The 26,037-nt window shown below is 37.5% G+C and overlaps 2 protein-coding genes across 9 annotated transcripts; one reads left to right on the top strand and one right to left on the bottom strand.

Annotated features, from left to right (window-relative positions):
• Positions 1–4,431: 4,431 nt before the first annotated feature.
• On the top strand, positions 4,432–22,671 carry tpd52l1 (tpd52 like 1). 8 transcript variants are annotated; one of them, XM_038293272.1, is made up of 12 exons: positions 4,440–4,575; positions 8,122–8,220; positions 10,861–11,073; positions 12,066–12,086; positions 13,781–13,899; positions 13,987–14,135; positions 16,186–16,287; positions 18,264–18,296; positions 19,379–19,393; positions 19,812–19,850; positions 20,281–20,341; positions 21,365–22,671. In XM_038293272.1, exons 1-12 carry the CDS (start codon positions 4,554–4,556, stop codon positions 21,485–21,487), a joined length of 996 nt encoding a protein of 331 aa, XP_038149200.1. In that variant the 5' UTR covers positions 4,440–4,553; the 3' UTR covers positions 21,488–22,671. The 8 variants fall into 8 exon arrangements, with proteins under 8 accessions (XP_038149207.1, XP_038149208.1, XP_038149200.1 ...); XM_038293277.1 differs by lacking the exon at positions 10,861–11,073 and having other exon boundaries at positions 4,441–4,575; XM_038293274.1 differs by lacking the exon at positions 18,264–18,296 and having other exon boundaries at positions 4,441–4,575.
• hddc2 (HD domain containing 2) lies at positions 22,430–25,919 on the bottom strand. The gene is made up of 6 exons (XM_038293281.1): positions 25,816–25,919; positions 25,064–25,185; positions 24,864–24,966; positions 24,719–24,787; positions 23,194–23,332; positions 22,430–23,086 (listed from the first exon to the last, which is right to left on the bottom strand). Exons 1-6 carry the CDS (start codon positions 25,888–25,890, stop codon positions 22,971–22,973), a joined length of 624 nt encoding a protein of 207 aa, XP_038149209.1. The 5' UTR covers positions 25,891–25,919; the 3' UTR covers positions 22,430–22,970.
• Between the last annotated feature and the right edge of the window lie 118 nt (positions 25,920–26,037).

Raw genomic sequence — 26,037 nt, 5'->3', positions numbered from 1 at the left:
ATCTGGGATTTTCCACATTTTCTCCAAGAGAGAACCCATTTTGTGGTGAGTGGTCATAATGTTATTAGCTGCTGATGTTTTTTCCCCAGTGTGCTGCTGATCAGTTAATTACTAATTTATGGCAGTTTATCGCTGTATATAATTGAAGTAGGCTCTTTTTTTATATATATATATTTTTTTGTTAATATTGGAAAAAGATATTTTAAATATTGTTATTTAAATGGAATTTTATGGTTATTTTCAAATAGTTTCATGACTCTGAATATATATTTTGTAGGAAACAACAGCAAGAACATGAAAATGCACTTGTATAATCCAAGACATGTACATTCCATACAGTCTGACCATCTAAACTCTAACTACCAACAGGAACATAGTTTCTGTCAATATTTTATGGATATTTGAAATTGAATATCCGCTCACAGACTGTCATATTTTACATATCTACCATGAGGTTGGTAGAAGACTGAATTGCAATTTAATCTGTTTGACTTTAAAAAAGCCTCCAGTTCTTATGTGATTTCCAAAATATTTGTGCAGAGGTTCACGATAGCTGGCATCTTATATGTTTTAATACAAACATTTACTTTGGAACAGTAAACCTGTAAACTGTTGTAACCAAGCTGAGAAGGAATGTGCAGAAACATGTGGAGGAGGAGCAGCGCTGTCCACAGACATATTGGGGGGCAGGTGCTCAAGTAGAAAAAAAGGGGAATTTGTGCAGCGCATTGCACCGCTCGGCTATTTCAAATGATTAGCCATATTCTGTTTGATAAATGTCTTTCATAATATTGAACACTCTACAGGTTGGTTTTCAGATAAGATTGGTAACAACAGAACACAGTATAACGAAACATTATTGTCTATAAAATAATTACCAATTTTAAACCATTCAGTTTTGATGGGGGGGGGGGGGGGTGAGAGGGGGGTTTGTCATGCAAAAGTATAAAAGTTAGCGGCTTTTGTAAAAGTTTTTAAATCCAGAAATGGGCCACACATCAAAGCTACAGTGTTGTTGTTTTTTTTAAAGAAATCACCATTATGGCATTTCTTTGGTTCAGTGTGAAAAGCGCAGGTGCTCCAGCACCACCGGGTCTACAGGTGCTGGTCATAAAATTAGAATATCATGAAAAAGTAGATTGATTTCAGTAATTCCATTTAAAAAGTGAAACTTGTATATTATATTCATACATTACATACAAACTCATATATTTCAGATGTTTATTTTGTTTAATTTTGATGATTACAAATGACAACAAATGAAAATCTCAAATTCATCATATCAGAAAATTAGAATATTGTGAAAAGGTTCAAAATTGATGGCCCCTGGTGCCACACTCTAATCAGCTAATTAACTCAAACCACCTGCAAAAGCCTTTAAATGGTCTTTCAGTCTAGTTCTATAGGCTACACAATCATGGGGAAGACTGCTGACTTGACAGTTGTCCAAAAGACGACCATCGACACCTTGCACAAGGAGGGCAAGACACAAAAGGTCATCGCTAAAGAGGCTGGCTGTTCACAGAGCTCAGTGTCCAAGCACATTAATAGAGAGGCGAAGGGTAGGAAAAGATGTGGTCGAAAAAAGTGTACAAGCAAGAGAGATAACCGCACCCTGGAGAGGATTGTGAAACAAAACCCATTCAAAAATGTGGGGGAGATTCACAAAGAGTGGACTGCAGCTGGAGTGAGTGCTTCAAGAACCACCACACACAGACGTATGAAAGACATGGGTTTCTGCTGTCGCATTCCTTGTGTCAAGCCACTCTTGAACCACAGACAGCGTCAGAAGCGTCTTGCCTGGGCTAAAGAGAAACAGGACTGGACTGCTGGTGAGTGGTCCAAAGTCATGTTCTCTGATGAAAGTAAATTTTGCATTTCCTTTGGAAATCAAGGTCCCAGAGTCTGGAGGAAAAGAAGAGAGGCACTTCATCCACGTTGCTTGAAGTCCAGTGTAAAGTTTCCACAGTCAGTGATGGTTTGGGGTGCCATGTCATCTGCTGGTGTTGGTCCATTGTGTTTTCTGAGGTCCAGGGTCAACGCAGCCACATACCAGGAAGTTTTAGAGCACTTCATGCTTCCTGCAGCTGACCAACTTTTTGGAGATGCAGATTTCATTTTCCAACAGGACTTGGCACCTGCACACAGTGCCAAAGCTACCAGTACCTGGTTGAATGACCATGGTATCCCTGTTCTTAATTGGCCAGCAAACTCTCCTGACCTTAACCCCATAGAAAATCTATGGGGTATTGTGAAGAAGAAGATGCAATACACCAGACCCAACAATTCAGAAGAGCTAAAAGCCACTATTAGAGCAACCTGGGCTATCATAACACCTGAGCAGTGCCACAGACTGATCGACTCCATGCCACGCCGCATTGCTGCAGTAATACAGGCCAAAGGAGGCCCAACTAAATACTGAGTGCTGTACATGCTCATACTTTTCATGTTCATACTTTTCAGTTGGCCAACATTTCTATAAATCCTTTGTTTTTATTGGTCTTCAGTAATATTCTAATTTTCTGATATGATGAATTTGAGATTTTCATTTGTTGTCATTTGTAATCATCAAAATTAAACAAAATAAACATCTGAAATATATGAGTTTGTATGTAATGTATGAATATAATATACAAGTTTCACTTTTTAAATGGAATTACTGAAATCAATCTACTTTTTCATGATATTCTAATTTTATGACCAGCACCTGTATATCTGTGCACGTCCCTGAGGAGGAGCTACCCTGGTTACTCCATAATCGGTCTGGCCTTTTCCTAACATCTCATTAAAAGATGCCAGTAAGCAGCTCACAACCAATCTGAACTATCTGATGTTTAAAATGCTGTATACATGAGTAAAGAGGAGAGAACTAAACAAATGTAGAAGCTTGGGGGGCGGGAAAGGTTGCTTTGTGATGGCATAATATCTATGCTAAATCTGCATATAATTATGATCTATAACAAATTTTATAAAAGAAAATTAGGATTGTATAGTAAATAGTACATATGTACATTTTGTTTAGTGTGAGCTTTGTGTTTAGTATTTGTTACAGCACTGTAAGCGAAAGGGGGAGAGGCGCAATATGGTCTTAGGAAAAATAATTTTCAGGACATTTAAAATGTAAATTATAAATAGGAAAAAACACTTAATTTGATGAGAAACCATTGAGTGTTCCAAGAGAGTTATCCCTAGAATTGCATCTCTCCCTATGCATATAATGGTTAAAATTTCCACACACAAAAAATAACTCACCCCCTCAAGCAGCATGATCATTTACATTATTTTATTGCTGATTTTTAAGGAGGAACAAAATATGAAACTCAAAATGCATTATAATGTATTTTAATTCACACACTTTTAAATATAATCCTCAAATGTATACAACATGGAAAATATAAAAATAGTAGTAAATAGTAGTTCAAAAAAAGAAGAACTGAACTTTACCAATCCACAAATATAGTCTAGACGATAAATATAAGAAACTACACATAAGACAGCATGGTATAACCCGGGGGGGTACAAAATATTTTAAAGATATAGATATTCTCTGTATTTTATAGACAGTAATAATCGACTCTGATGTTCAGAGTAATACAGTGGAACCCTTCGTATGATCAAATCTTAAATATGTTGCATGAAAAAAATATTTAAAGATCATCAAGTGTAATTGTTTTGAGCCTCCGACATGTACCTGATAGAGCCAGAGGCGTAGCCTGAACATTTTTATCAGGGTGGCCAGGCTCAATGTACACTGAGGGGTGGCCAAAAGTGGATCGGCACCAGAACCTCAGGTTTTCCTCTTCCAACAGGAAAATGAACGAGCGCAACATCGATATTTTCAAAATAAAGACAATCTATACTTTCCTACAGCCTTTGCTTACAAATAGACGCATATATTTAAACATCCATGGTGTCTAAATAAAAGGTATAGTGGATAAAATTCTTTCAGGTTTGAGTTCTGGGGCGAAAATCTTTTCCATTGTCATTACTAACCTACTTTTATCAATAATACTTCGGCATAAAATTGATATTTACATGTACTAATATCTATATGAATTTATTATTTAATACGTTTTTATTAAAATACTTATTTATCTGATTTTACCAAAGACTCATAGATGACTTGCAGAGACACATTATGTTCTCTTTACTCCATATAACTAAAAATCTACTGAAAAGAGCATTAATTCTGTATTTATCATCTTTAATGTTGGTATATTGATTAGCATAATTAACCATAGAGTTTTGTTGTCAAGTAATTGAGAATATATTAAAAATTTTAATGGTTTGAATATTGAATATATAATATAGTCTGTATTAGAGGTGGGCACAGGGGTGGCCAAAGGCCCCCCATTTAGCTCCGCCCCTGGATAGAGCCTCGTATACACTACGTGATAAAACGTCTTGCCGTACCTGCAGCCCATTGGCCGGTAACCAAAGCTCCGCCTGTAAGCTTGCACGGCGCGTGACACCTCGTCGGTTCTGGTCTCAGAAGCGGAGCTGCGCGTGCGGTCTGTCTCTGAAGGCTACGTGGAAACTTCACCTGAGCGTCTATGATGGAAACCAGACAACAAGGTGAGTCGGGTTCACCCTCCGCAGGTCATCGCCCTTCCCCCATGTTTGTAATAGTATTCAAAGCTTTATACTACAGCTTGCTCAGCACTGGATTGTAAACCCTGCAAGGAAAAGGTTGTCACCTCTGAAACTGAGAAGCACTATAATGACAGAATAAATATAAAGAAATAAGAAAATGATAATTTGCTTACCTTACAGTAGGAATCTAAACTAAGTTTTATGTGCTATTTATGTTTTAGGCTGGATTAAGAAGCATGGGCAGAGTCCCCAGGAAATAATTTGGACTTTGTTTGAGCTCCATTAGGCTATTGGTGGATTTTATTTCCTGGCTTAGAGGATATCTGTTGTTTCTGTGTTTTCAGCTTTTTTTTTTTATTATTATTATCTGCTTGCTTTCCTGCAAGTTAGCTTCCTCTGAGCCCCCATGCAGAAACCCCCCCCCCTGATGATTATGTTGTATTGCTTTTAATTTTGTTTAGAATTTTATTTTTAGTTCTTCAATAAACATAAGCGATCAAAGGGAGCTTTATATGTCGTTACACACTCAGTGGGATAAAGGTGTGTGTATCCAGGTAGGTAATTGCATTCCTTTGCATTCCAGGATTAAAAGAGTGGTTGTTTTAGCAAGCAGGAAACCAAAGGAGGCTCTTAGTCTAAAGTTTGAGCCAGAGTGGGGGAAAAAAGACAGGTATTGTTCAAAAATGATTTGCATTACCTTGTTGAAATGAGAAATTCCATCTAACCTTTTAGGGCAGTCTGGTCGTCTTGTTTGTTGTGTATTAAAGTCTGGGGACTGAGCCCTTGTTGTTCAGAAGACTGAGTTGCTGTTTACAGCATTTACAGTTCGACTTGACCTCTGTTCAGGTTTAATTCATTTTCCCCAGCCTTATGACCAGCCCCCCTGGCCTCTGATTTAGTTTAGCCCCATGACCATCGGGCCAAATTGGAGTCTTGTGACCAAATATATCTGACTCCAACACAAAGCATAGGGAGACACTTGGAAGAATGAAGAGTAAAGTAGGAGCTAAATATTCATAATTTATCATTACACTGGGTCTGTGTTCTTAGTTTCATTAATTAGGATTTTTGATTTTCCAAAATTGCATATAATATAGACTGATGGTTTTATTTTCAATGTTTCCTGTGAAATTCCACTTCCTTCTAAACCACTTTTGCAGTCCGTTGGTCAAATGTGGAAGTAGAGGAGCTGATTGTGAGTGAAACTGGCTTTTTGCTGGCTTGTTTCCTTCTGTATCGTAATGAGGTTTTATCAGCAACCAGAGGTCACTTAGTCTAAACTTTGATGACCCACTTTTGTTCCCTGACTTCAGGAAGTTAAAAAAAAATAGACAGAAATGCAAGAATCAGGTAAATCCTCTTTGACAAGTTCAAGAAGGTAAAACTTTTGCAAGATGCAGAACACAGATAACCTGCTGAGAAACAGACCTCACTGCTCCTGACAGGATGGAGAGGAAAAATATTAAACCTATATATTCTCATGCAGGGAAACACCCTGCATAAGATGGACTATTGACAGATACCTTAAGTGGCTGATATGACAAACTCCTACCAATGCTTAGAGAGGTCCAGGCTGAAGGACAAAACAGAAGCACTGATCATTGTATGTAAAATACTGGCAGGAAAGGAATAAACGGAACGTCATTAATAAGTGGGTGGTATACTGTAAAGAAACATCTGTGCAGAACACAAACTGGAGACCCCCAGGTCAAAATGGGAGCCCACTTCCTAAGGGGGTGTAAAAGGCCAGAGCTAAGGTCCTGTGGGACTTCAATACATATAAGTCAGACACATTTTGCGTGGCCCTAGCGATGCTCCTCCTGTTCATCCTTGCAGAAAGGCGGAGGTAGCGGTCCTGCTACTGGATTCTTGCCCTCCTACGGCCTTCTCACATCTCCTGGTGTACTGTCCTGCCTGCTGACAGTACCTTCTTACCACAGCTCTCATTGATGTGCCATCCTGGTTGAGCTGCACTACCTGAGCCACTTGTGTGTGGGTCGTAGAGTCTGTGTACAACCTACGACCTTCAAAAGTGACCCAAACATCAGTCAGGAAGCAGGTGCTGAGAAGTGGTGTGTGGTCCCCACCTGCAGAACTACTCATTTAAGCCTCTGTCACACCTTGAAGATTTAGCCAACGTATGCCTGACGTTCAAGAATGTTCTAAAACGCTTGCATAGGCTGAACTTTCTATATATTTTTCAATTTTGGGTGTTTACATAAAGTATTCATAACGAGTCCAGAGCGCAAGTCCAACGACAGCTTAACTTATGCGTAACGCACAGCAGCGCGATGCCCATGAAGTGTCACAAGCCAGTGTCTTTCCTCCTGGGAACCCTCTTTTTGTTTGGAAAACATCAAATACGTTGATATGCATTGGAGATAAGTTATTGATAAGTTACACATAAATTTTGCACAAGTTACTCATAAGTTTTCGATAGGCTAGACACCACAGCTTATGAGGAATTTACACTTAACGTATGTCAATGATCAGATAACTTACCTGTAAAGTGCAGATTAGACTTCTGCAACCGCACACATCAAATGTTGCTTGGGTCTAGTTTTGGTATGCTTCTGCACCATCTGTGTGGAATTTCTAGGGACCCGCAGCAGTTTCCCACCAAAGCACAAGGGGAGGCCTATTGGAGAAGTCGCGAGAACTTCGGCGGATGGTCATGAGAACTTCGGCGGCGCCGGCAGGAGTGTTTATCGTCCAAAAAAACAATGGCACATCTGCAAGGTATCGCGGTCACGGAAATGATCTAGAGTTGCTAGACATCGAAGAGGAACAGGTTTTTTAATAGTGCGAAACTCCTCGATTAACCTTTTGTCATAGTTGTCCATTGCAGTTGTTCCTCGGTTTTTAAAAATGGCGCGCCCCGGCACCGAATCGAGAAGGACGACCACACAGACGGCCGGAAAGGCATACCAAGGACCAATCACAGCTGCTTTTTGTCTGTGCACTTCCGCCTAAGGTCTGCGCGGGTTTGCGACAGTCCGACGCTTAGTCAGGATTTTTTTTAGGTGTGCGATGACAGTTGCACACCTCAGGGGGCCTGGTCGCGCACAGAGACAGATTTGACAGTTGCAGAGGCTATGCGTCAGAAGCGTAAATTGGCCTTAACATATGACCTGCGTATGAGCATACGTTGGCACATGTCGGGAAATTTTGAGCCATATGTCGACGTGTTTCAGGGTGCTCATAACTTATACAAAACGTACCCATAACTTATCCAACGTATGCCAGCGTTTTTTGCCAGGTTTTCTGTACGGCGGGAATACGGTGGTCTAAATCATCAAGGTGTGACAGGGCCCCCTATTAAGTGTGGCTTGTTAATTCCCAATATTTCCCAGCTGTTGTCTATTCCAATTTCACAACAGCATGTGGAATTGATTGGCAATCAGTGTGGACAGTTTGATTTCACATAAGATTTGATGAATTGATTGAAATTATATTGTTGTTTATGTAGTCCCTTTATTATATATATATTTACCAATAATCCTAATCTGCCACCTTGCTCTGCTACAGAGTTGTACTCTAGTGTTCTGAGTGAAGCAGTGCTGGACTGGGCCAGCTTGGGCCCAGGAGAGGAATGGGTTGACCCAGCAACACATGAAGGAGAGCTGGGTAAGACTTGACTCTCTGAGTGAAGCAAACAAAATCTGCACTGAATCACTGTGAAGCAATAAAAAAGCATGGTCCCAGCATGCCTAAAATTCCTTCTCCTGTATGATTTAGTGTTTATTTATTAAATACTTGATAGAATTATTGAGAATGAACTGAGTGGGAAAAAATATAATGGAAGCAAAGATAAATATTTAAGAAAAGCTTTTTCAAAATGAATCTTTATTCTTCCATTGGTTGTTCAAGTGAGTTATCGTTAAATGTGTCAAATGAGACACATTTAAAAAAAACATGGATTGAATTAATCTAAAATTGACTTAACACTTGATCGCATCTGACCAGTGATGCTTACATTTTTTTTCTCTGTTTTTTTTTATATATATATAGATATATAGATATATATTTGGTTAAACTCCCACTTCCAGTTTGGTTCTATAAAGCAATCAGCCACCAGCGTTTTCCTTTTTTTGATTTGAAAGACCAGAAAGTTGGGGCTTGTAATCACTTCACTTTTAGATGGATTCAAAGCCATCTCCATAAATGAACATGCAGCACATTTACTGCTGTTATAATTTGACTAAGAAACTTAAATTGTCCTAAGTCTAAATCAGCAACCCTCAAAGAAAACAGGAAATGTTGGTGCAAGCAGGGAGAATCTTAATTGATAGTTTCTTTACTTAACCACTGTTGTTCTTTACAACATCTTAACTTTGTTTTAGGTAAGATCAAGCTGTTAATACTTCTCCTAATGAGGCACTATTGTGTGGAGGGATTAGAGAGGTCTTAGTTAATACTTTGTATTAACTGAAGCAACAATAAGTCCACCTTCCTCAGCCTTGTGCATTTTACCGATGAGCCTGTTGAGACCCCTAACATATTCAAAAATACAAAAAATATTTATACATATAGACAATCTATAAGTATTTGAAGTTGACAGGCCTGGACCAGTAACTATCCATTCAAAACATACACAATTGTCCAAATACCTCAATTAAGATTAAGATACAGTAGTAGAAAAGTATAGAAAGAAAGATTAAATAAACCAACATGAAGCGTTTTTACTTGAAACCTTTACTTAATATCATGTTTAATATGAAAATATTAAACCAACATGAATCTAATTTTGAAGGGTTAGATTTTATTTTAGCTACAGCATTAATCATTTTTTGTTTTTATCTTTTAAAAGAGTATATTTTTAGATAATCTTATAAGTTTTAGTCTTAAGGCTGGGTGTAATTAACTATTATATTGTATTTATACACAATATTATCAGACTGATAATCTCATAATGAACCATGTATAGATTAATATTATTGATTTTAGTTGCCCATCATTTTCACCTTTTTAGATATTTCAGAAGCAGTTTCCTTTTGGCAAGAGGTCCCAAAATTTTCTCTGGAACTTGTAGGAAGCAAAGTTTCTCACCACGTCTTTTATTTACTGCCTTGTCCTTTACGCTGCATGTTGGGTTGGAAGGAGCCCAGCTCTGTTGGCAACAGGTTCTATGGAGACCAGTCGACCTGCTGACGTTAACGTCATCCTGGTTCATTAGTCGTCTTCAGTTTCTTCTGATGCTCTTAAAAATATTCTTAAACATTCTTTTCCTTCTGCTAATTTTTTGTGCTTTGGGTAAAAAGTTGCCTTACAGCACATCTTACCGTCTGATTCAGTTTTGTAGATTATTATCAGACTTGACAGATTTGGAAAAGTATGATTTTCTTTTTTTTTTATATCGATTCTAGGTCTGGATAAGTGTTAATACAGAAATTAATTATGGAAATATCCTGTTCTTTATTTTATCCATTATTCCAATGCCGTGGTTTAACATCTATATTCAACTGACATGCTTTGTCACATCACATGCAAATTAATTTTCTATTTTTTTAACCAACTGATTGCAAACATTAAAAAACTATAATTTAGCCATTTTACCCCCCGTTTGGTTTCTAGATAACCTTGAGGTAAACCATCACAGTTTAAAGCACTTAAATTGCTACCGTTTTACGAAATATATCTAAAAAAAACTATCAAAGTTTACAAGGAAATACAAATTCAGTTTTTTATAATCCATTTTTGTCTTTGCAAGTCCAGGTTGATCTAAGGTGTCCAGGTGCAGCCAAAGCAGGGTCCCTCTATTAAAATCTGAATGATCAGATCTTATCTTGCTTTTGTGGAACACACTGAAATGAATGTGAGAACCCTTAACTTTGTATCTAACATAATTATACCAATTGGTTGCTCTTGTTTTTTTCTTTTTCTTCCAAAACAGAAGTCTAAGTACCACTAATAGTGCAATACCATGGCTCCCATAGTGCACAAACATTAAGCTCACTGTCTGCCATACAGTACGCTATATTATGCGTCTCTAACTTGCAGTATGCACCGAATGCCACGTTGTTCCTAAGGCAAAGAAATGCACTACATTTTTTAATAGTTTAACAGATTAAAAAGTCCTAAGGAATAGGAAAATCATAATTTACTCAGCAAACTGTCCCCACATGAGGTTGACCAATCAGCTGTCAGACTGCAGCAGGCAAAGTATTTAAATGAATATTAACTTAATCTTAGACCGATTGTCATGTTGGTTAGATAAAAACAAATCTGTATCAGACTCCAAATGTACTCACCTGTAACTGTGCTCAGGTTTGGATAAGTTTCACCGTGCCGGTGGTGAGGAATCCAATCGAAAGAGCTCATATGGGGAGGATTTGGCCCCATTGGTCCAAAATGGGGAAAACCTAACAGACTGGGGTTACTCCTCGACTCAGATGGAGGAGCAGTGGTCTCATACATCAGGGTGCCAGACTGACAGCTGGGCCATGTCTACTACTTGGGACATGCAGCTAGACAGCACAGGTAAAAAGGGACCTAGACTAGAGCTTAGAGAGTAGATAACCTTTTGACTTAAATTACATAGCTAAACCCATTTACAGCCTGCTAGAAAACATGCTTATTTTACTTGGGAATATAGGAGAGAGTGACTGCCCTTATTTTTAGTCACAATATAAATGATGGAATATTATTAACAATTTATATTACATTGGAAAAGAAGTTGAGATTTTTAATATCAGGTCACTAAAGTTCGAGATAGTTTTAATATCTATTAAAGAAATTCATAATATGCTGCTATTTTAGTTCCTCTTTTTGTATTGCATGTATAAGCATAGAAGAGAGGGAGTTAAAATGTAACACAGCCTTAGCTTGCTTGGAAAATAGTTTAGAGACAGCAGGTTCCCAAAGATGTGACGCATTAGTACTTATGCAACAATGGTATGTGTTGCAAAATGCACGTTAGAATTATTCATTTAAGTTGGTTGCTTTAAAAATCACACTGACCAGCATACTAAACACTTATTAACAAAATCTGAAAGTAGATATAAGATTAAAAAAAAAATGTTTTTTGTAAAGATTTAATGTTAATGTTTGCGTTATTAGCTTTTTTTTTTTTTGCAGTGTCATGTAAATACATCTAAAAAAAATGTAAGCCGTCTAACAATCAAATGTTCAACTGGGACTCCGGATTGATTTGTTTCCTTTTAAAACCTCTTTTTATGGCAGCTACTAAATGCACTAGAACATGAAAAGCCCCCATCAGAGCTGCGGGATTTTAAAATTCTCACTGTCCTCCCTGCTGTGTAATGTCGGCTGAAGTAACTCCATGTTATAGAAGTACTCCGGTTGAAGTGAAAACCTGCATGCTGTGATTGAGTTAACTGGTTTGAGTCGTATCTGTGTTGGTGTGTTAGCCACCCGTGGTGCTACTGTTTCCCTTTAAAGGATATATAAATGCATATCTCCTTTACCTGACCCTGCTGTCTCCTCGTGTTTTATAATGCACTCCGATGAAGAGAGAGGACGCCTCACTGCAGGTACAGTAAACCGCTTCCTTGTTCAATCGATCCAAAACCACTTTATGGCCAAAGCACCCTGAGGCTACCTGTATTTTTCACACAGCCATGCTGCTCAATGCTTAATATGTTTTTGATTCAATTATAAGTGTCTGGTTTCAGGGGGTCAGTTAAAAAGTGTTGATTTTATCTTGAGGTTTAAATTGTCCTATTTATGTGGTTTAAAAGCAATTGATGTGGTGGCCATTTTTCAGTTCCACGTAGAGAACATCCATCCGTTCCCAAGCTGTTTCTGTGAGCTGTCAGTCAGCTGGATGTGATGGTTAATGGCAGGAATGTTTGTCTGTCAATGTTTGTTTTAAAGGTTCACAATATTCCCCACTGTGTTGTTTAATCAAATCATTTGCACCCTTAATATTTTTTTTTTCATTAAGAAATTGTTCAAATGTTACATCTAACCTCCAATTTTCTTTCTTGCATACAAATGTCATCATTTGCAGCTAAAACAATATAACCATGTTTTAGTCATTCAACAAGATCGCCAAAAATGCTTTTTCTGGCAGAGTAAAAAAGTGAGCACTTTGGCGATCCTTTTTGTTGCCATCAACCAAGACGTTAAGTTACCACGACGTCTGTGTTGAATCAGGATCTGAACTTTCCATCCTTGGCGGGTGTATTTTGTCATTGTCATGTAACTGAGTACATTTCTGTTTCGACTTTTTTCTTCCTAAAACATGACCTTACATTTTCTCGATCTGATAAAAACCAGGATACATTATAGATCCTGTGGACAGTGATATGACCAGGTCCTGCCGCAGCAAACATCCCCAAAACTTCACACTTTTACTTTCATGCTTCTCAGTTATCATGAGTTTCTTTTCCTGGTATGCTGTGTTTATGTCACATGCATGGCTTGTCGAACTGTTCCTCTCTGGAGAACTTTAGTTTGGGCCTTCATGTTATTCCTAGAAAGCCAGATTGTCATTTTTGTATGCATCTTATAGAAATCAAACTTTTGCAGAATATTATTTAACCAATTCGCTACAAAGTATTTTACTATTATTATTATTTTTTCTACAATCAGTTGGGATTTTTTTATGTCTACCCTCTTATTTTTTTGTGCTTCTTGTTGTTTTCTGTGTATACCCTCTGACCTCTTTGATAACCGTCGATGAACGATCCATCCCTGAGGAATTAGACAGCATCTGGTCAGTGTAGGTTTTTGAGTGGATGTCAGACTGTAGTGTTGGCTAGCAGAGTTAAAGCAAGATAATCCACATTAGCCAAGGCAGATTAAAGCCCTGGAGGCTGCAGCCACAGATTACATAACAGCCAGAGATGCAGCCAGACATGGAGAAAGGACAATCGCCCAGACACTGTGAGGCAGGGAACAATTTACACGCCAAAGAATGGGAAGACTTGAAATCAGAAAAAAAATAGCAGGGGTTTTTCCTGTCTTCTTTGGCTGAATAACAACTGAACACAACCCTGGTATTGTTTAATCTGATTTAAAATGCAGTAAAATGTACAAACTAGAAGTAATAAAAGCTGGAAGTAACTTGTGTTTCTCTAGAAGCAAGAAGGAACAAATTCATGAGTTGATTTCCTGTAGCCTGACTTCACAGCCTGAAGTCTAAGAACATGCATTTACTGAAAACTGAATTTCAGATTTCATATAACCAGAGATCTCCATGAATGTCTTTCATTTTGAACAGGTTTTCTAGACTCTCAGCCTCTGAGGGAGGCTGATGAGGATTTGGTGTCAGAAGTCAGCCTCAACAACACCAACATAACAGAGGAGGAGAGAGAAGAGATTCTGCAGGAGCTGACTAAGGTATACAGACGCACAAATGAATCATAAGCTGGATTGTCAGTTTGAATAAAACTAACTGTATGTTTTTTTTTGTGTGTGTGTGGTCAGTTGGAAGAGGAAATCAGCACACTGAAGCAGGTTTTGCTGTCCAAAGAGAAGCAGCACTCTGAGCTCAAACAGAAGCTGGGCATGACTCCTCTCAGTGAGCTCAGGAACAACTTCAGCAGAAGCTGGCATGACATGCAGAGCACTACGGCGTAAGTTAATGAGTCTGCAGCTCCGTTCACCTGAATGCTCTGCTTGTTGGCAGTTCAATAGTGTCTGAGGCAGAACACAGGAGACTTGAATGTGCTTCAATAGCACAAAAAGTTAAAACAGTCTGAGATGATTGGTGGTCTATTGCCAAACAGTCAGAGACACCCAGTCCACACAGTCTGGTTTCCAAACACTCATTTGAAAAAAACAAAGGAGTCTGGTGAAAAGGGGTCACTGTCTGGCATGTTTGCGGCTTGTTATCTGCACCCTGCTTTCTGAAACAGACAATGGTTTAACTGATTTAAAAACTCTGCTGAAGGCTATAGTTGATCTCAGAACATGGCTAACTGAATGCACTCTGCAGGCACTTCCATCAATTAAATGTGTGTTGTATTGGTTTCCTGCAGTGAGAACAAAACCCTTGATGGTTTTCTGATTTTTGTTTTTTCCACTTTGAACACATCGCAAAGATACCTTTATCATAAAGACTTAGTTACTGTGGTTTTTGCCAGGTTATATATAGGTGTGCACAAATCTACGGTGGCCAGGAAGTGCAAACCAACAATACAACTGGACTTTTGTTTAAGTACCTGCCACATCGTATGGTATCCAAACAGCTGTCCGTTTCCACAGAGCTCCAGTGTTATTGCCCTAATTATTATGTTTGTTGAAGAGAAATCCTTTTTGCAGTTTGCTTTTCAGATTCCTGCAGGCTGATGTGTACACAGTGTAAACATGACATCATTTCTACGATTACAGCGTACTAGTGACCCTCATTGAAATATTGTATGCACTGCTGCAGCATATCTGGTTCTTCTGTGTGTTCTGTGCGATTTAAAATCTTTTGTGTGCCACAAAATGGGCAAAATGCATCTCGATTAGCGTCCATCTTGGGTCATCATAAAGGCTCCCATTATCACTTCCAGGTAAGCTTCAAAGACAGTCCCCCCCCTTTCCCGTTGATTTTGTCATTTATAAATTTGTTTCAAGATTTGTGAAAGTGTTTTGCTCGTTGTTAATCTTGTATCGTAGGTTTTGACTTCCCGGCCACCGTACAAACCAGTTGTTGGCATTGGACCAGAGTAAAGTTGAATGATGTTTCCTTTGATTAAGGAAAATTGCAAATATTACTAATTCCATTATTTTAACAAAGGTGTTGCTTTGCACTTTATTGATTGATTGATTGACAGATTTGTTTTTGTACAATAGTTCAAAAACATTTTATCATAAATGTGTATTACTCATTCTTTTAATATTGCTCTATCACAGGTACTATACATTCTCAGTTAAATACATTCTTTTTAAGAAGGGGCTCTGTACCAAAAAAAAAAACCCACAGATTCCTTTATGGTGTTTGAATCGTTCTGTATACAGATAAACAGTCAACTGTCGCAGATCAGTGATAAAGCAGAGCTTTTCTCAAGACAGCAAGAGATAAAACAGGATAGCCTCTAAAGGCTGCTTCTCTTATCCAGTTACACTTTACTCTGAGGATCACTTTACAAACAGCCTCTGCCTCATCTATAATGCACCAGTGGGACCAGAGGAGGATGAGGTCTTCACTCTAGGTAACAGAGACTGCGTAAACATGCTGTATTTTATCCAGATGTAATGCAAACCCACATAGAAAGGAAGCGTCAAATGTTGAATGAGGGGCCTGTTCTCTAAGGGTAATGACTCGATGTCATCATCTGGTTTTGACTGCATGATCTGATTAAATTGTAAATCTGTAAATTGTCTTCATATGATGTGTGTTGTGAATTGGTGCTATATAAATAAACTGAATTGAATGGAATTTGAAAACCATAACAAGGTTTATAATTGAAGCAACATTATTTTATTTAAGCAAATCATCAAACAGAATCTAGATCTTATGATCAGAAATCCCCTGAGTTGGCAAAATATCTTTTTTAATTCCCATGGCATAGGCATTTAGTCGATCTGTTTGCGCATTTGTAGGACTGATATATTTAAATGGGGGTGGGAGAAACTGAACATGCACTAAAATGACCCCATTGTCAAATGCAGTGTATGTCCTTGTGTCTTTTTCAGATACAAGAAGACATCAGAGACGCTGTCCACCGCAGGACAGAAAACCTCAGCTGCTTTCAGCACCTTTGGGAGCGCCATTACCAGAAAGTTTGGAGACATGAGGTAAAGAATTACATCACAGCTTAAAAAAAATGAAAAAGCCTTTGTTTTCATTTTTACTTTTTAAAGCAGTATGTGGTAAATAAAGGGAAGGAGTTATTTAGAATCATTTTTTTCTTCTCATCAGCAACTCTACAGTTCTAAATATACAATGTCTACAGTGGATGACCTGATAAGACATTTATAGATGGATAAATAGAAGTTCTATTAAGATTATCCAGTAGGTTTAAGTTGTATTGATAATTTTAAAGTTTACATTTCAGAACTTATTGTCCAGTAGAGGCTAACTAGATAAATTAGAAGTCTTTAGTTTAAAACAATTTTTTTGGAAAAGAGGAAATGTCCCCCCCTCTTGGGTTCTACAGCTAAAATAACTGCATATATCTCATCTTTACTATGGCTGGTTTAACTGTAACCTTTACAAAAACCTTAAAATGTTTAATTATTGGTCCGTCTGAAGGTCTGTTGGGTTTGTTTACTCTGGTTTTTAAACCTTTTGGTTCAACTAGTGTCTTTAGACTATTTCCTGCTTCATATTCTGTAGTATTTTCGTTTTCAGGGTTTTTCTTTTGTCTCCACTTTTCTAGCTCTCACATTTGAATGATGATGCACAATATGCCATCGTTCTGGATGGGCTAAACATAAGAATGACTTTAAAAAACAACCAAATTCAAGAGAAAAGAAAACTGCAAGGAGAACTTTAAAGAGCCTGGAGTAATATTTATCATAACGGGTTAAAGATTTTAAAACCTTGAAATAAAAAAATAAAAAAATCGAAATTGCAAGCACCTAAAGAAAGTACCGATATGTCTTAATTTTCTTGACAAAATTGCTAAACTAAACTAAGAAAATGTAAGATCCCCTTGAGATTAGCATATGTTAGCTTAGCTTAGTTAGTGTTAGAGCAGTTATTAACATTGTTCAGCGTTGGTTAGGTTAGTTTGTCATAGTTAGGTTTTGTTTGTTGTGTTATTTTATTTTTGTTTGTTTAGGATTATGTTAGGATGACCTCAGTGTTGTTTATCCTTAGCTCAGATCACTGTTTGATTCAGTAAATTTAGTTTAGCTCAGACTTTTTTTAGTTTATCTTACACTAAGTTGAGTTTGGAGTTTGTTTATTTTTTAGTGTCCTGTCCTTTTCTCATAATCTGTGGAGGAAAACTGTCCTATTTTTGTTATTAGTAATAAAAGATGCAAACCGTGGTCATAAAGTCAACCACAGAATTTGGTTGCTAAATTTGTACTTGCTAAACTTTTTTTTAGATAAAAGCTGTCAGCATGTAAAAAGAGAACAGATGAGCCCTTTTGCTTCATAACTGCAAAAAAACAAAGAAAAAAATGTGGTCTGTAATCTTTAGAGAGGCAAAACTTCTACAGGCTCATCTATACTAAATGATGAATTTATTGACCCAAATCTGGCGTCCAAGAGTCCCAACCTAGTTTTACTGTCCCAGTGTCCTTCAAAATGTTGTCTTCTTTCACTCAAAATAATTCTCAGTATTTAGGAACTTCTAAGAGGAAACAGAAGTACAGACGCCTCTATTTGCTCATCCTAAAGTATATCACTGATCTACAACGCAGACATAGTTGGACCTGTTTTACCCATACACCACCTGATACACTTTACTTCCTAGTACATTTACATCTTGTCCTGTTTTTGATCTGTCCTTACTATCTCTGCATGACAGAGACCAGAGTGGAACAGTTCAGGAAAGCACATAATTATGTAAGCCAGCATTAAGCTGCTTTCTAAGGGGGCTGAAAGGCTCATGGTAAAGCCTGTCTCCTTCAGTCACTCTCTTATCTCTTGATTTCAACAGACTGGTAGTTTATTTCCCCAATAGTAGGAATAAAAAAAAAAGAAGAAATTGCTTGTCTACTTAAGGCTTTCTTCTTTTTGGTTAAAGGAAGGTCAATGTCTGGCTACATTAGCGGGAAGTGATGTACAACAACTTATCTCAGTTGTTTCTGTATTTTAGCATGGCCGGTTTAGAGTTACTGTTTCCACGCAGGTATATTTTTAGTTTGCTTTTAACTTTTTCTTTTTTTGCTGTGGGTGTTTAACATGTATGCAGTGTATCAAGCTTTTTCATTGCTTCTCCTGTCTTGTTTTGTAGTATATATGAGTGTTATTTTTTCACATTTAACAACCTCTGACATTACACTTTTTATCTCCGCGAGCGTAAGAATCTGACTTTAGATTGCTGCCCATTATTTCCATTTTTGACAAAGTTATCCCATATTATTGAATCAAATAGAATCAGGATAGATTATAATAGATAATAGAACCATCAAAATAAATTCATGTTTTATAATGTAGTAGGCTGGTGAAGATTCTCAGTCATCCAGGTCATAATCATTCAAAATGACATAAAAAAAACAATCCACTGGACTTTGTTTCCAAGTTTGATCCAGGAAGATTTTTCAATTCAAAATGTCAGAAATAGCGTTCAGTTCAAGGCTTTATGGAGTGGACCAAAAACAAAGCTTTTGTTTTGGCTTAGGAAACATCCATATTGAACCGACAAATGGTCCGCTCCTTAGGAATGGGGGTCGTTTGGGTTCTTTGTTAGCCTGTAATACCCGATATCTCTCTAGGGGGGGTTTGTTAGAGGGAATTGTTGAACAGGCTGAATTGTTCAGACTACCGCCGTTCCAGGTGCAGACCTGTTCGTCCGGAAGAAAAGCTAGTGAGCATTAAAGACACGTAAAAAAGCCCTAAAATGTAAAGAATTCAGTGTTGAGGTGCCACTTTCTGCTAAGTGATTAAACCAAGAGAGAATAGGAGGCATAAATAATCTCACTTTAAATGTTCTGTTTCTGTTTGTTTCACTTTTTTGAAGGATTTTTTTCGAGCTTGCTGTGCAGTGTGTGTTGTGTCTTTAAAACTGTTCTTGTAATTTTAATATGTTTTACAAGTGACTAAAATCTTTGTTTCCCTTGGTTCCCTACATATTAATCATATTGTTTTATCTATGTCCTTTTTCTCTTGTTTTGGATTTCAGAATTTCACAGAGCATGATTGTGATAGAGGCTGTGTTTAGTCTTTTAAAAGCATCTAAGCTGTTCTTTATTTCCCTCCATGCTTTCCAAGGTCCAACTCAATAGGGTAAGAATCACCCAGACGGTTATGTCACATTAGTTGCTTCTCGCTAAGCCTTCTTAACTCAGTATCTGGATGGCACCAGTTTAGAAGTCACTGTTACTCCTAAAGGAAGAACTCCATCAGCTGTTGATCTCAGCAAAGATGTAGTTTTTGGGGATTGTTTGTGGGTCTAAATATCTGCCTGGTTTGAAAACTTTTATATTTAACTGGAAATTAGACTTCTTTTAAAGCCAAAATAGAATCCTACTTTATCTCTTAAACAACTTCTCTGCAACATAAAACACAACCCTGTTGGCAAAGATGTGTGATATCTAAAGTGAGGCTGAGGGACTAAAGCTGCACATGCAAACTGTTGAGGTTGCTTCTGTGTGTAACCTTGGCTAATCATTGACTCCTCTCTCGCCACGCTGCCTGGGGACAGATACTCTGTCAGGCACTCTATGAGCATGCCTGCCATGAGGTAAAAACACCATGCTTTTCTGTTTGCTTGTTGTTTTGTGTTTCAGATGCTTTATTTTAATACCTGAAATGTTTTCACACGTTCCCATCCTCTTATCAGTTACCTTTACTACTATTAAGTAATTGAATTTTATTGGGAAATGTACCTCTGCATTTAACCCATCCCCTTTGGGAGCAGTGGGCTGCCATCATGGGGAGCAGTGTGGTGTTAATGGTCTTGCTCAGAGAGCCAGAGTGACATACTGTGGGAGTGGGTTTTGAACTCACAACCTCAGGAGTCCAAACTCTATGCCCCAACCACTAGGCTGCCACTCCACTAAATTTGAACCTCACAATTGTATTAGTGAATTTATAGTTATATTTTCAGAATATGTAAAAAAATAAATAAAATTCTTCAACCATGATCAAGATTTTCTGTGTTTTATCCACAGAAACTCACCCAGTTTCAAATCCTTTGAAGAGAAAGTTGAAAACACCGTTACCACCATCAAGGTAAACCAATTTGAATTTTTGGTAATCTGTATTCTAGGTGTCAAAAGCTTTCAGTTAATTTAAAGTGGGGTTATCTGGTACTATTTTAGACTATTTATCATTGAGTATTAGTAAATCAAGACAAAAATTTCATTGTGAGGTTCTAAAGGGTCTATGTTTATATCGCTTCTATTCAACGTCTAGATTATCCCCATAGCTCAGATTCTAGATTATTGTAACATTTCTCACTTTGTATGATGTTAAGTTCTCTCTGTATATATACATATACTGTATGTATATATATATTTCTTCATGACTACATTTAACTTTCATTTCACTGAGTGACCCATCCGTTGTCTGTCAGGTTAACCTCATGGGGTGGGGGGGGGGGGGTGGACGGCAGCCGTCTAAAGCAGTCACTGGGTTTGAGTTTAGACAAACACTAGATAGGCAGCAAATAAAACCTACCCTGGCCAACCAGAGTCAGTCTATTTTAATGAAAGACATGCATGTTTGTGACGTAAGACAAGAACTTCCACCTGTTGTGTTCCTCTTCCCATTAAACAGATAATTTATTTGACCTTCTTTGGTGTTAGGCTTGTTTTCCCGTTTCCACAGCTTTGGTCGTTAAAAGGCTTTAAGGCTCCACACCACCCTAACACACAAGTGATCAGTCTGATTCAACAGCAAGTCTCTCTGGCTAAGAAGTTTCTTCTCCCACGTTCCAGAGGAAGCGTGAAACAGAGAGCTAAACTCTATAATCGCTGTGTAATTACTATCATACGGTGTGACACTGAGAACACATTATTTATATCCTCACCAACAAACTGTCTTCCTCTTCTTGATCTTCTGTGTCTGTTTTGGTTTTGGAACAGCTTGTTCCTGCTAACTGCTATCCTTTGGGTTAAAACAACCATCTGCCTACAGTAGTATGTTGTTCATGCAGTAATTGTGGCAATAAAAAAGGTTTAGTCTGCTCCAATCCACGGTGTGAAAAATTGATGCGTTTCTTTTCTCCTTTTCTGCATCTCCCTCCGATACCAGACCAAAGTTGGAGGCACTGGGACCGGCGGCAGTTTCGAGGAGGTCCTCTCATCTGCAGCCAACGCCAGCTCTCAGGACACGCCCACCAACAACCTGACTGACACCCCGGAGAGACCATGCTAGGATTCCGTCTCGCTCCACTCACAGCACATTGTTGTGGATCTATAGAATTTAAGACCAAAGTGGAAAGCAGTGTTTTGATTTTGCAGACAAGTCCTTACTAAATCCTGCAAGTGCGATGAAATTGCTGGCAATATAAGTCTATTTGCTTTTGCTTTAATTTTAGGAATCTGATAAAAAAAAAAGAAAGTGGGATCTGATAAAACAATGAATTTGAGAAAAAAAGTCATTGTTTTAAGCTCGTAGATTTAAGCCTCTTGGTTACAACTGAGGTTCTATAAAACAAGGAGCTCATATCTAACCTTAAAGAAAATCATACCATTAAATTCATGTCATTGATCAGGTAAGTCTGACACGTTGCTCCAGGTTCAGTCTGTTACACTATAAATAGTTCATGTTTTAGTTGAGAGCAGATTTCTTTAAAGGTAGATGAAACGTCCAGTCAGAGATGATGTGACACTACCAAGCCTACGCAATGTTTTTAACTAACTAAAATACTTCACACAACGTTGCTCCCTTTCACTGTATTCATTTACAAGTTAGCCAATATGTGTACAAAACAATTTATGGCTACAGTTTCTAAAAAAAAAAGAGGATTTAGTAAATGTAGGGAAGATTTACTGCTTTTTTTCTGTCAATCTGTGTGGGCTCCTTATAGCTTTGCCATGAAAGTAGCTTTGCATCAGAAAATGCATTTATTTTTTAACTGTTTAAATGTTTTCAAATGATGGACTTCTTTCCAATGGCATTTAGAGCATTCAGTCACTGAAAGAACCAATAGTCTGTGAGGTTAAAGATGTTTTATGAAAAATACACAGAATATCATCTGAATTTATATAATAAATTCCGCTGTTTAAATAACCCAAAGCAAATAAGGCTGCATGTTCCAGCCGGATTTTATTCTGTAAACAAGATGCAATGTAAAAAGTAATGAACCTTCTTGAATTCTGTAACAAAACCTTATTTTGGTTTTTATTCCCGATGTTTTTCTGCAGACTGCCTTGAAAATTCCTATTATGGAGGAAACTAGGAGGCATGTGGTGCTGCAACTTTTACTTATCTTTTTATGGATAACTTTTGTGATATTGGATTTACCTTATATGTGCAATGTGACAGTATTTAAACTAACCAATAAATCTGGTTAATGTAGGAATTTCTTGTTCAATAAAAAAAACAAGAGTGGAAAATAATGATTTACTGTTCATACATATCTATAAAACATTTTTTTTAAGCTACAATAAGATGAATGATTATATTTCTGCTCTTGGATCATATAACAGCAGCAGTCTCTAAGGCAGCACCAGCTGAGTTGGAAGGTGAGTTTTAATTTGTAGTAAAATTATACCTGGAAAATAAATAAATCCAGTTTTTTGTAAAACTGGCATCTGTTCATCTTCTGCTGAGCTGATCAGTCTGTGAGGAGGACAAAAGCAGGATTTTCCTGCCTGATGTTTTCTCACAGTCAGGACAAGCATGTCGCTGTGTGTTAGTGTTTGGATTCTGAGCCGTCAGTCTGGGATTTCTTCAGCTCCTTGCTGCTCGTTCCTCTTTGTTCATTTAGAGAGCTGACCACCTGGAGGACGTCTGGGTGGTGGAAGCGCCCTTCGAGGGTGTAAAAACAGAGTCTGAAATGATGCTTCTTTAACACAAATTCCTCCATAAAAATAAAACTCTGGAAAGATAGAAGGTAACCTGGGCTGGACGCTCACCTGTGGTGGAGTCGAAGAACTCCTGCAGCCTTCCTGGCGCTCCTTCCAGCTCTTCATACTCATGAGCCTGCATGATCATCTCCAGGAGGTCAAACTGTTTGACCAGCCTTGCTTCTGGACTGCTCTGAGATTCATATTCCTGCCCAACACATAAAACCATGGTTTCAGACAAACACTAAACTTCTGATGCTCGGAAAAATTTGTATGTCATTACAGATTTCTCTATTTAGTCTCACTTAAATGGTTTCACTCATCAGACAGGGTTTAAGATAACTTAAGATTAAAAAAAGCAGGTAATAATACGACTACATTTAGGAGATAAAAACATAAATCTGAACTAGGGCTGCAACTAAAGATAATTTTACAAATCGATTAATCGGTTGATATTTTTTTTGCTAATAATCAGATAGCCAAAGGTTCCTTAAAGAAGACTTTTCACAAAATTAAACCAGGCGAAACTAAAACTGTTCCACTTGTGAAGTTCTGTATAGAGCATATTGACTTTTGATCTTAAATGTAAAATGTTTATATATTTTCTTTACAATTTTGGTATAATTGCTGCTCTTAGTGGGTTCCTCTGTCAGAAAAAGGCATGTTTTTCCGTCTTTATATACCAGTTAACAATCCAATACTAAATTAGTTGACGATTTTTTCAATAATGGATTAATCTGATTAGTTGTTTCAGCCCTAATCTGAACCAATGTGGCCTAGTTTGAATAGGTAAACATTCAAAATCATATTTAAACTCGTTTTTATTCCCCACTGGTTTATGTCTCTGAGGATTTTTTCCCCAATGGATGCTGTTTTTTATCCAGTTAAGAACATTAACTGAAATAAGTGAGGCCTGCACTGCTTTAGGTGTTGCCTTGGTTCTTAAGTAACCTCCTGGAAGTTGTTAGGCCAGACTTTCCTGGGAAGGATCATTAAAGTTCAGAGAACTATGAAGTTTCTGGTTAAATTTTATCAACTTCCAAGGTGCATGAAGTGGGTCAAAGACCTGGTGAGGTGAAAACTACACCAGCACATGAAGAACCGGTGCCAACTTTATAAACAGACCAAAACGTTACAGCTTGATGTCTTTATCGTTTGATGATCAACGTTCCATGCTTTTCGAGTTATAGTTCACCCTGTAATTCACTGGCATTCTAATGCCTTGGAAGTGGGCTTTTAATAAGCTGATACATGGCAATAACGTTTTTTCTTTATTATTTACATTGGGGAATTATGCTTTACTTTTAAAGATATTGTTAGCATTTATCATTTCTGTTTCACTAAGTTCTTAACTATACAGCTGTTATATTAAATGTTCATAGAATAAAGAGGACCAGTTTGGTTTCAATAACTGTTTCCCTTAACATTTGAAATAATTTTTTTAAAATTACCTTAGGTTTGGTTTTATTTTAAAATATGTTTGATCATGTCAAACATTTTGGGGTGACTAAACACCAATACATGATCAGAATGTTGTTATAAAGCAAATAATCAAGAAACAGAAAAATTGCAGGTGTTATTTAAATCAGCTTACCTCCCACAGAGCATAGATCTCCTGTTTAAGACCTTCCGGTAGCAGACTTGTCAGATGCCTCATTGCTTCCTGGGTTTGAGACAGAGAAAGGAAATTTATTTTGTTCTTTTAAAGTTACCCTCATAAAAATATTGATTTCCCTCACCTCCTCCCTCCTGTGTTTCTCCGCTTTGCTGACATTGTCTGAAGGAGCAATATCTCCCACAATGCACTCTGCCATATCATGGACAAGTGAAAGTTTTATGCATCTGAGGGCAGAAATTATTATTCTTTTAGGGATAATGTCCTCCTTAAATGTGATTTAGGCTTCAAATACTTAAAGTACATTTTGTACTGACAACTCACCTGTCTCTGTCTACTGTAGGGTCAGTGATGGTGAGAGACATCAAAGCCATCCTATACATGTGGTCTGATACACTCTCAGGGTTCTTTACATTTCTGTACACCCAGCCAGTCCGTGGGACCCTCTGGAAAACATCACCATTCATCAAAAGCTAAAAACTGTAGAAAAATATTGTTTACATTTGTCACGATACAAAAAAATTCAGATTTGATATTGATATTTAGGAAAATATCAATACCATTTTTGATACCATTGGAATAAAAATGCCAACACATTAAAAGGCATTAAAAAAAAAAACATTTAATAACATTAAAACCATGGGGTGTGCTACCCAGTTACATCATAACCTATAACTTTCATGTACAGTTTTGAAATGTTTTGGGGATAGATCAGCAGAAACCAAAGAGTGCATGCCAACGTTTGGTTTTATGTGTGGAAATTGTGTATAAAGGCGTTAGATTTTCAGCACAGATGTTTTGCATGCAAGCCTAAGGTTACAATCCTGCACCATGTCCCTGGAATTGAATGCAAATAAAACAGAAAAGAAAAAGTTAAATAAAATGTGATTTCTGTTCATTTCATTTCTGATTTACACTTAAATGGGAAAAGGAAAACATTGCATTGACCAATGCTTTATTAATAAGGCATTTTATATTGTTTCGGAGTGAAATGATTTGAAGTAAATAATTACATAAATCTAGAAGATAATATGCAATTCCCATAAACACAATCCATGTGTAATAATGAGTCTTACTTTTAGCTGTCCAATAAGTTTCATAAACTGCAGCATATTGCTCACGCCGGGTGTTTTCTCACAGGGGGCTGCCATCTTTGTTCGCTTCGTTCACTGAAAAACAGAATGATGAAGTATGTAAAGACAGCCGCCAGGTGGCAGCATAGCCGAATTAATCAGAGAGGAGCTATTTTCTTTACTTATTCTCACTTTGCCTTGAAATATGTTACTTTAATGTGAGTG

This window comes from Cyprinodon tularosa, unplaced genomic scaffold, assembly GCF_016077235.1.
Source record: "Cyprinodon tularosa strain WSP-4 unplaced genomic scaffold, ASM1607723v1 ctg323, whole genome shotgun sequence".
Lineage (NCBI taxonomy): Eukaryota > Metazoa > Chordata > Actinopteri > Cyprinodontiformes > Cyprinodontidae > Cyprinodon > Cyprinodon tularosa.
This window is presented reverse-complemented; position numbering and strand designations above follow the sequence as displayed.